The sequence below is a fragment of the Marmota marmota genome, unplaced genomic scaffold (assembly GCF_001458135.2).
Source record: "Marmota marmota marmota unplaced genomic scaffold, marMar, whole genome shotgun sequence".
NCBI lineage: Eukaryota > Metazoa > Chordata > Mammalia > Rodentia > Sciuridae > Marmota > Marmota marmota.
The window spans coordinates 7,374,124-7,384,216 of record NW_026000185.1 but is presented as its reverse complement, the minus strand read 5'-3'; the positions used below and the strand labels follow the sequence as shown (position 1 = coordinate 7,384,216).

General features: G+C 54.8%; 2 protein-coding genes across 6 annotated transcripts in view; both read right to left on the bottom strand.

Annotated features, from left to right (window-relative positions):
- Window positions 1–804: 804 nt before the first annotated feature.
- Window positions 805–4,874, bottom strand: Msrb1 (methionine sulfoxide reductase B1). Of its 2 annotated transcripts, none has more exons than XM_015490944.2 (4): window positions 4,717–4,874; window positions 3,202–3,350; window positions 2,782–2,896; window positions 805–1,657 (listed from the first exon to the last, which is right to left on the bottom strand). In XM_015490944.2, exons 1-4 carry the CDS (start codon window positions 4,769–4,771, stop codon window positions 1,626–1,628), a joined length of 351 nt encoding a protein of 116 aa, XP_015346430.1. In that variant the 5' UTR covers window positions 4,772–4,874; the 3' UTR covers window positions 805–1,625. The 2 variants fall into 2 exon arrangements, with proteins under 2 accessions (XP_015346430.1, XP_048645337.1); XM_048789380.1 differs by having other exon boundaries at window positions 4,393–4,749.
- A 411-nt stretch (window positions 4,875–5,285) lies between these two features.
- Window positions 5,286–10,093, bottom strand: part of Rpl3l (ribosomal protein L3 like) — a 9,291-nt gene continuing 4,483 nt past the window's right edge. For 2 of the 4 annotated variants that reach the window (XM_048789377.1, XM_048789375.1), the window contains exons 3-10: window positions 9,678–9,846; window positions 8,527–8,662; window positions 7,133–7,319; window positions 6,883–7,043; window positions 6,626–6,757; window positions 5,949–6,044; window positions 5,610–5,729; window positions 5,286–5,411 (exon numbers count right to left, since the gene is read on the bottom strand). In XM_048789377.1, the coding sequence (XP_048645334.1) occupies window positions 5,355–5,411; window positions 5,610–5,729; window positions 5,949–6,044; window positions 6,626–6,757; window positions 6,883–7,043; window positions 7,133–7,319; window positions 8,527–8,662; window positions 9,678–9,846 (1,058 nt within the window). In that variant the 3' untranslated portion in view covers window positions 5,286–5,354. The remainder of the gene's footprint in view (window positions 5,412–5,609; window positions 5,730–5,948; window positions 6,045–6,625; window positions 6,758–6,882; window positions 7,044–7,132; window positions 7,320–8,526; window positions 8,663–9,677; window positions 9,847–10,093) is intronic. The other 2 variants (XM_015490941.2, XM_015490942.2) reach the window with 2 other exon arrangements.

The window sequence follows — 10,093 nt, the reverse complement described above, 5'->3', positions numbered from 1 at the left end:
AAGAAAGATTAACAGGATAAATTTTGGGGGTCCTTCCTCAAAGGGACCTAGGCTCCCCTTCAACTGAGAGGTTCTGCATCTATAAACTGGCCCAGGCCTAGAGATTGATTGACAGAGAGGCATTACTCAGTTCCAATGACTGCCATTGCACTTGAGCTTTCCCAGTCTGGAAACTTAGGCGTAATACCTGACCCAGAGAAGAGCGACCCATTCCCACATATTACCCCAGGCACCTGACAATATGAGTTGGAAAAGCCATGTCGTTCTTATGGAGCATATCATCTCTCTCATGGGGGCATTTTGTACCTCAGCCTGGGACAGGTCTCAGGGCCTTTGTATGTGCTGTGCTCACTGCCCAGGAAGCAACTCTCTTTGATTCTCTCACCTGCCACTGCTGGCTGAGATGACCCCCTCCTCACAGTCCTTCTCCCTGACCACTGGGCAAAGGGGCAGGCAGTCCCCTAGTTGCCCCCTTCACACATTCTAGCGCCATTACTCTGCTTTTCTTGCCCACATGAGCACCTGCCAATTAACTTACTACCGTCTGTCTCCTAGGTTTCCCATGAGACCTTGAGAGCAGGGCCCCGTTTTCTCCTGCTCACAGCTGCATCCCCAGCACCAAGCACTAAGTATTTGTGGAATAAATGGAAAAAAAAAAAAAAAAAAACTGTGCAGAGGCCTGACATCCAAGTACTTGCATCCTTGATGTGGTTACCGAAAGCAGTGGGCTGGGGATGTAACTCAGTGGTAGAGCAAAGCCCTGGGTTTAAACCCCAGCGCTGAAGGAACAAAAGAGACAGCAGGGCAGGTGTCATTTATTTATTGATTTCCTCCTGATTACTCCAAGAAGATAGGGAGGTGGGCTTAAGAATCATCTGCCCTCTTAGATGGCAAGAGCTTTTGAATTCATACAGTAAGGTGACCGCATTTGGGTCTGAACTGGAAGGACTGACCCCAGGGCCCCAGCTACACTGGTGAAGCAGTGCAACAGCAGCCCCTTTCCCAAGAACCAATGAAGCAAGCTCTACCACAGATTGGGAAACAGGGTCCGGGCATCTCACCAGGAGATGAAGAGTCAAGAGTCTGTCACATCAGCCTGCGCTCCTAGTGGGTCACAAATCATCACCACCCTGGATGGCTTAGAAGGCTTTTACCAGAGCAGATCATAGAGTCACCAGGGCTGGAGCTGCAGGCCAGGGCAGCCCTTATTTGCATTCTTCCTCCCAGTACAGCTTGGGGAAGAGGGGCACAGCTTAGGTGAGGACCAGGGCTCCACAGACATGGGTCCAGACAGCCAGGGAATGGGCAGAAGGTCAAGGAGAAGAGAAGGTAGGGGGTACAATGATATTCAAAGACAAGATAAGCCCAGAGACTGTGAGCTGGAGGCCAAGATAGCCAGCAGCTCAGCCCCAACCCTCAAGGCCCATTCTGGCAGAAGACTGGACTGTTGCAGACAAGTGCTTTGCCCAAGGCTGTCCAGCCCAGAACTCAGGCCGTGGGTGCCTTCCTGGTGTCTTAGTCACTGCCACTACCTCCCTGTTGAATTTCCAGGGTTCCAATGCCAAAGTGGGATGCCAGAGTGTGCCCATGGTGCACATACATCTGGGGTAGGTGTGGCAGCTCGCCTAGTGCCCCTCGGAGGCAGCACTTTCTTTGCCTGAAAGAAAGGAGAGGATAGAAAGCCACTGTGAAACTGTGCCTCAGACACCAGCTGAGCTGGAAGGCCCAGAGGCCTGGGCCCTGAGAGTCTATTTGACAGGGGACAAAGACGATGAAAGGACAGAAACACCACTCAGGCTAATCATGCACCAGGCCCTCAGAGGGTGCTCGTTTTACCCCACTGTGCTTGTGGTGTGGCATGTGCTAAAGACAACAGCCCAATTCCACAGGGTATGAAACAGAGATGAAGGGAATGGCTGGGGTCCTGGTGACAGCCAGGGAACACTGAGATGAGAACTAGAGTGTGGGGAGGAGACAGGCAGCTGCATCTGCAGACAGACTGCTGAGGCACAAGGTTGCCTGTGAGCAGGTGAGGCGCAGGCAGAGGAAGCCGAGCTGGCAGAATGCACAGCCAAGAACACCACCAGCAGTGGCACAGGTATCCTGAACTGCACCATGTACCAGGCCCGAGGGTTCTGCATCCCATGCAGCCATTCTTATCGGCCCTGGGAAGGAGGCTCTGCCATCACAGGCACTAAACAGAGGAGGAGGCAAACTTAGAGGCTGAGAAGCAAGCCTGAGATCACGACCACAGGGACACGCAGCACATGACCCAGGTCCTCAGCTTTGCTGGCCCCAACTACTGACTATAGCTATAAGAAGGGCCAGGACTCCAGAGAAAACCCTTTGTCATACCCTCCCACAGATGCCCCCTCTGGATCACACAGAGGGAGCTAAAATTTGCAGCCACTTTTTGGGGTGACCCTGGGAAGGCTGTGAGCAGTGTGATTTGGTGCCCCTGATATTTTGCCATAGAAAGTGAACAAGCAGGGGCTGGGGATGTAGCTCAAGCGATAATGCGCTCGCCTGGCATGTGTGGGGTGCTGGGTTCAATCCTCAGCACCACATAAAAATAAAATAAAGATGTTGTGTCCACCAAAAACTAAAAAATAAATATTAAAAAAAATTCTCTCTCTCTCTCTCTAAAAAAAAAAAAAGAAAGAAGGAAAGAAAGAAAGAAGGAAAGAAAGAAAGAAAGTGAATAAGCACAGATGTGTCCTCCCCTGCCCCAGACCTCCGCAGTGTGTGTAGTTGTCCTCCAGCTGCAGAAGGTCAGCTTACCTTTAGGGATGAACTTCATCGAGCTACTAAATATTCAGAATCGGGATTGCCCAGGCTTGGGGCCATCGTTCAGGAATTCATGGCCCAAACCATTGCCACATCTGCCACAGGACACCTGGGAAGCCCACAAGGTAGCCATGTCAGTTCTGGCCCATCAGACAGCCCTGGTGCAAGCCAGTCCTACTGTGGAAGGCTGACCTTCGTCCTGGGGCCTAGGTAGGGAAACTGCCCTGATGCCCACATTCCACCAGGACACTAGGCTTTCCCCAGGTATGGAGTGGCAGTCTCCTTGCTGAGGCCAGAAGCCTCAAATAGTCAGCCTGGAATTCCCAAGAGTTGTGGGGGAAGCAAGGAAGGAAGGTGTGACTGGTTCTCTGGCTCTCCCTGAACACGCCCCCAACTCTGGTCACTGTCACCCACCTTCAAGGCCTGAGGTCGATTGTGCTCCGCACGCTTGGCCACACTGTCAGCGTGGATGGTCTCAGTGAATGCTGGCCATGGGGATGAGTGTGCGTACTTCGCATGGCTGGAGAAGAGCTCATAGCCACACTTGGCACACACATAGATGCCTGCAGTGTGGAGAAAGTAAAGGCAGAGAAATATCAATGGCCGCATGATTTGGAATCTTTTAACATTTCCATTTTACAGATGAGGAAGTTGAGGCTTGGTACTGTGGACATCCAGTGAGGTGTGTGGCCAGGAAGAAGCCCAGGCAATCTGATAGGGACAGAGCACTCACCTCACCACACCCTGCAGAACCCACAGAGAGGGGCCCTGAGTGGTCAGCATGACCACCTGGCCCCACTCCCATTTCAGCAGCTATCCTACTACCCAACAAAGCCCTGAACTGGACACCCACCCACTGGCCTGCTCTCCAGGGAGGAAGAAGATAGTCCCGGAGAACAGGCCTCCAGCAGACAGGGAACCCAGAAAGACAGGGGCCGGGAGGACAGATTTCAACCCATCCCCAAAAGATCACTTTGTGGTGGAGAGGGCAGGGGCAGAGAAGTTTGCAAAACTGACTTGCAGATTATTTGAAGAACTCAAAAGAGGAAACTCCATGGGTACTGAATCACTCCCCACCTATCTGGGGACAGCCTCCCCTGAAGTCTGTGAATTATTCAGCCTTTACCAGGAACTCAAGCAGGAAGCAAAGAACTAGAAGATGCTATGGAATGGAGTTTCCCTTGGCAGAGGACAAGCGGGGTCTCATAGCCAGAGGGTCCAAGGAACAATTTTGCCCTCATGGTCCTGTGTCACAGCTGGTCCCATAGTGCTCAGTGTCACAAGCCAGTCCCCTAGAGGATTAACACTCAACAGATCCCATACCAGGGAGGCCTGTGCCCTAGTCTTTCCTGTGGATGTGTTTTTACCAAATTAGACCATTATCAGGAGTCCAACCAGCTAGATGAGAACTTACCAGGGCCTCTCACAGCCTGGGGCCAAGGCTGAGGTTGGGGTATGCCCCAAACTACCGCACCTATTTAGTCACTTGCCAAATTTCACTGACAGCTGCCAAAAACTGCACCCCTGGATACCCAACCCGGAAGGCATGGGCAGGTGGGGGAGGACACAGACGGGCACATTTTTATTCAGTGCTTGCTCACTCACCAGCCGAAATGGGAACCCGAACTGCCTTCGGGTTAGATAGATTTTCCATCGCGCCGTTCAGATGACCAGTATACCCCGGCCTCCTCACCACCCGCTGCACAGCTGGACCCACGGCTTCCCTCAGTTCTCCCCTGGGGTCCTCCTACTCCCAGGACCTCCGGGGTTCCTCCTCCTCGACCCCCTTTGCCTTCAATCGCTTCTCATCAGCTGCCACACACGTCCTATTCCCGGACTCGGACTCCACCACCACCCGAAGCGAGGGGACTCCCCTTCTTATGCACTCCTTCCATCCCACTCCCTCCCGGCAGGGGCGACAGGCTGGACCTGGCTCAAAGTGGTTCTGGAAAACCTCGTTCCCGAAGAAGCTGCAGAACGACATGGCACCGCCGGGACAGCCTGAAGCTTGCAGCCCAGGACAGCCTAAAAAGCAGACTGGAGGGAGCCGGCCCGCGCCCGCCTCCCCTTCCCGAGGACCATTCACTCTGCAGCCGCCCCAGCCCCGCCCCTAAAAAGGACCAATCAGAGGGGCACCAGAATTTCGCCCGGCCCGCCTCCCGATGCCCCGCCCTTCTCGAAGACAGGCTGGATCCTGTCTTCCAGCAGGCCTCGCCCATCGGTGTCTCCTACCGACCACTCCCGACCGCTTCCCAGAAGCCCCGCCTCTGCCGCGCAAAGCCCCGCCCCGTCCCGTCCTTAAGGCCACAGAGTCACAGGGCCTCAACGGGATCTTGGGGACTCAAGGGGATCTTGGAGACTCCTGCGACCAGGCTCCAGAGTGGGATGGCGATGCACCACGGACCCGCATCCCCTCGCCCTGTCTCCAGAGCTAAGCCCTGAGCCACCGACCGGCCCTTCCGGCCTTTCTCGCGCCCTCAACTCTCTGAGACACTGGGAAGAGTTGACCCCGGTCTTTATTGGACAGAAGAGGCAGGTGGGGTGTGTGCATCTCAGGCCCACGTAGCTTATAAGTCTCCCGAGGTCTCTGGCTTTTCCTTTTCCAGATGCGTCTTTTGAGGGCCCTGAGGAGGACAGGAGGATTGTTAGTCACAGGAGTCTGTCCAGGGATACCGTCCAATGGCTGCCCTGCTGACCCTAAAAGCCCTCCTGTGGGTAAGGCAGGGAGATGCCCTGCCAGCTCCTTCTGCACCAGTTTCCCTGGCCCAGAGGAGGAGAAATATGGAGTCTGAGCCCCCAGAGAACATGAGGGCTGAGCTCACCATGAAGGCCCTCTTCTCCTGGGCTGTCTGAAAGCGGCCATGGCCAAACTTAGAGGTGGTGTCAATGAACTTGAGCTCAATATTCTCCAGGGCCCTGCGGCTGTGATGCACCAGGAGGGACTGGAAATGGATGGGAGAGGAAGTGTCAAGGCCAGAGGGTTCCCATCCCCGCCCTTCACCTTAAATGCACACCAGGAAGGTCTTGCTCACCCCACTCCAGTCAGACCCTCGCTTTCAGCTCCCACCCCCCTACCCCACCTTGAGCAGGCTGGAGGATGGAACAGGCTAGCTGGGACAGCCCATGAGGGACAGGACCTCCTGTCCACATGCTGTGCTGACCTTCCTCAGCGTGATGACCCGCTTCTTGGTACCAGCAATGCAACCCTTCAGCATGACAAAGTCGTTGTTGACTTCCCCATAGTGGGGGAAACCACCCTGTGGGGGAGGCAAGTCAAGAGGCCAGGCTAGTCAAGGGGTGCTGTATTAGGAGGTGGGTGTGGCTGGGAGTCCTGGAATTCCTACACACAGGGCTGTGATGGAAGGAGCCCCATGCCCAGCCCCCAGGCGAGGGGGTGACATCCTCATCCTGGATCACTAATCAGGGCAGCATCTGAGGCACATGCTAAGTTGTTTTGTGTCTTAGCTCATTTAGTGGTCTGCATTTTTGTGGGGAGAACTGAAGCTCAGAAGGTTGGAGTCTCTTGCTGCAGGCTCTAGCTGCAGCCCCTTGGGCTGGGCTGGGCTCGGCTTCAGTCCACAGCAGCACTGCTGCACCTCGTCCCTGTGAAGCAGCCGGAGTGCAAGCTCCTCAGAGGAGGCTTGGAGAATGAAGGAGACTGCAGGGATGGGGGCCACCAAATGGCTGCTCCCTAGTCCACTGGGCCCACATTACTGCCCACCTGGCAGGGCCATGTGCCCCCATCTGCCCGTGGGAACAGCATCCCACTGTGGGGCACAAACCTGAGCTCCTGACTGCCCCCTACATGCTCCTTGGCCAGCCTGGCCTCCCACCTCACCAGGGGTGTGATGGACTTGTCAGTCACATCATAGCTGGTGGATGCATTGTTCTTAACCAACTTTCCGTCTTCCATGTGCAGCCCTCTGCCAATATGGTAGATCTGCCAGGAGAAGAGGGCAAGAGGCAGGCTCTGGAACCAGGGGCATGTCCACATCCATCAGGACACGTGCTCAGACCCAGATGGGGATTTAACCATGCAGGCAGTGTCTGGGTCATGCACTCACCCACTGAGGTCACCCAAAGCCATGGACATACCTTCTTGTTGAGCTCAGTGCGGTGGTGGTAGCCCTTCTGCCCAGCCCGTGCAATGGAGCAGCCCACGCGGGCAGGGTGCCAGGCACCAATGCAGGCCACCTTGCGTAGCCCCTTGTGGGTCTTCCGAGGCAGTTTCTTGGTATGCCAGCGGCTTGTGACCCCTGCAGGTAGACAGGGCTGGTGGCTGAGAAGCCAGTATGGCCCCCACCAAGCAGCCTTTCCTGGAGACAACATCCCCTTTTGGCCCTACCTTTGACACCCCGGCCTTTGGTGACAGCAATGACATCGATGACCTCACTCTGGCTGAAAACACTGTGCACTGTCACCTGCTTCTCCAGCCGAGCCTGCGCCCAGGCCACCTTTTCAGCCACCGTGCCGCCGTTCAGCTGGATCTCCATGATATGGGCCTTCTTCTGCCGGAAGGGCAGCAGCTTCATCTGCAGGCATGGTGCAGCCTTCAGTTCCCAGAAAGGCACACTCCCTACCCACCTGCAGACAAGGCAGTGCCAGCCAGGGACCCTAGGTCTTTCTGTGCCCGGCTATATGCTGTATGCTGTACACTGTGGGGACAGCATGGAATGAGGTCGAGTCCCACACCCAGGGAGCCACCATCTAGTTGGGAGACAGATAAGCCAAGTCAACTATTGGAAAGGGATAGGTGCTCGGATGGACTGACATACTTCAGGAGTTGTCAGGTAGGGCCTCTCTGTGGAGATCATATCAATAATCTTTCCATTAGGCAAAGATCTGAAAGTTTCTGGGGCAGAGAAAATATCATGGGCAAAGGCCCTATGGCAGGAACAAGAGTTGGTGGGACAGAAAGAAGGATGTGGCCAGAAGGTGGTAAACCAGGAGGGTGGCAGGTCTACACAAGTTGAATAGGAAGGAACTCAGCCTTTCTTCCAAGTGATGCAATTAGTCAGCAGCATCGGCTGATGCTTTGTGAGCCAGAGACTATGGGGACACACAGACCAGTTAAATCACAACATAGTGTTCAACAAATATTTGTAAAGCACCTACTGCATATGAGGCTCTGTGTGGGCCCTGGGGCCTGACAATGAATAAGGCAGGTGAGGCTCCTGCCCCATGGCCTCTGCCCGAAAGAGCTCAGGTCTGTTGATGGAGATGGGCATTAACCAACAACTCACCCATGAACTGTGGGTGTGAGAGTACCTGGGGAGAGCGCCTGTTCAGTGGGCTGTGGGAGGCTCTGGAGTGGAAGGGCAACCTTTCTCAGGCCTAGAAGAAACTTCCTTGAAGGTAAAACACCAAGAACTATTCCAAAACAAGCCAGAGGGTGCTGGTTACCTGTCAGCCACCAAGCCAGAGCCCAGGGAAGAGCACTAATCACACACGAAGTGCCAGAACCCAGAGGGGGCAGCCAGCCCTCCTAATTGGACATTTGGTGGAACACTCAGGCCCTTCAGAGAAATTTGGGGCATGGCCAATGCCCCCACGGCCCCTGGGAGGGCACTGACAGTCAGTGCCCTAGCCCTGGCTGCAGGTGTCCAGCCAGGAAGTTGGGCAGCCCTTGGCCTTGTGCCTGAGACTCTGGGTATTTTTAGGCTGACATTTGTCACAGCTCCTCAAAGCTGGAGGGGAGTGGGGCCAGGGGTGAGCTCTGCTGGGTGGGGTGGGGCTGACCTGGGAGTGGACAATGACCCGAATGACTCTGCAGTACTTCTTCATGGCGGCAAAGTCCTTCTGGAGCTGTTTCTTGCCGTCAGTATCCCGCCATCTCTTGCAGGCCTTGGTGAAGGCTTTCTTCTTGCTTTTGTGCCTGAGCCCCATACAGGAGGTGCTCAGAGGCTCCAGCCAGGGTGGCCCCCAGCAGTCCTGCCCCTACCCCACCTGCAGCTCCCCAAGTAGGAAATCTCTTCCCTGAAGCTCCTGCACTGGGTCCAGTTGGTCCGAATTTAACACAGGCTGTCCCCCGCTCCCCCCCCTGCCTGGCTTTCCTCCTCTCCCTGTAAAGCGGGGTAACTCCCTGCCTCCCTGTGGTCCAGGCACCTGGACGCCACCCCAGCTGCCCCACTTCTGTGCTGCTGATCCCACTTCCAAATCAGGCACCATACCCCAGCCCTGGGCAGACATTACTTCTAACCCTCAGCAGAACTCTGGAAGGTGGAAATTATCATCCCTATTCTATAGAGGAAGAATCTTGGATTCACAGGAGTTAAAACTCTCAAATTAGGGCAAATTTTTACTGGAAACAGTGAGAACAGGACAAATAGCACTTTCTGGCCACTTGCTCTGTGCTAAGCACTGGGCACATTTCACTAGCCCTGAGCTCACAGCCACCCCACAACACAGGGACCACCCAGCCCCATCTTACAGCAGAGGAACTCAGAGGTCAGCCTCTCTGGTCCCACAGCCTGCACTGACCCTGGGGCCCAAGCTCATCATCTCCCACAGAGCTTCAGGGATGGCCGGTGCCTGTGTCTCTAAGTTCTGGTGCACAGGACCTAGTGAGTGCATGGAAGATCTGAGGCCTGAGAGTACCTTTCTACGCACAGGAGCTTCTGGATTGGCTGTATCTCTTTTCACCTTGGCTGCTCCGAAGCTCAGAGCAACTCTGATATTCCATCAAGTTAGCCCTGTAATTAACCCTGGGTATTATAATATTTGCTTCCTTGTTTTCCTCAATCCTGATTTCCTCTCCAGACCTTTAAGACATACTCATCCCTTACTGAAGTGAAGCACCTGCAGCTTCCTACCTTCTACTCGATGTTGACACCTCTCCTCTTAGCCACCCACCGTCACTGTGCCAGCACAGAGCTGGGTGTGGCCCTCACCAGTCCTTGTAGAAGCGGCGGCGGCACTCATCACTGAGGTGTTCTGCAAATATGGTCTTGAAGCTCCGCAGGCCTCGAGGGGTGGCCACGTAGCCTACCACACCCACCACAACCAGGGGTGGTGTCTCCACAATCGTCACTGCCTCCACTTCCTCCCGTTTGGAAATTTCTAGATGAGACCCAGGGACAGGATGATGAAGGAGACTTCCTGAGGCCCATGGGGAAGGGAGCAGAAGAGATGGCCACACAGGGTGGGCCAGGACAGCATGTAGCCAGTGGTTAGGGCAGCTTTCCTGCAAGGTGGGGTTGGGCCTTCTTGTTTTTAATAATTTAAATGTATTTTTATAAGTTCCAGCAAGACCTAGAAAAATCCATGATCACACAGATACCACTGTCTAGGCTGCCGTGCAAAAAAA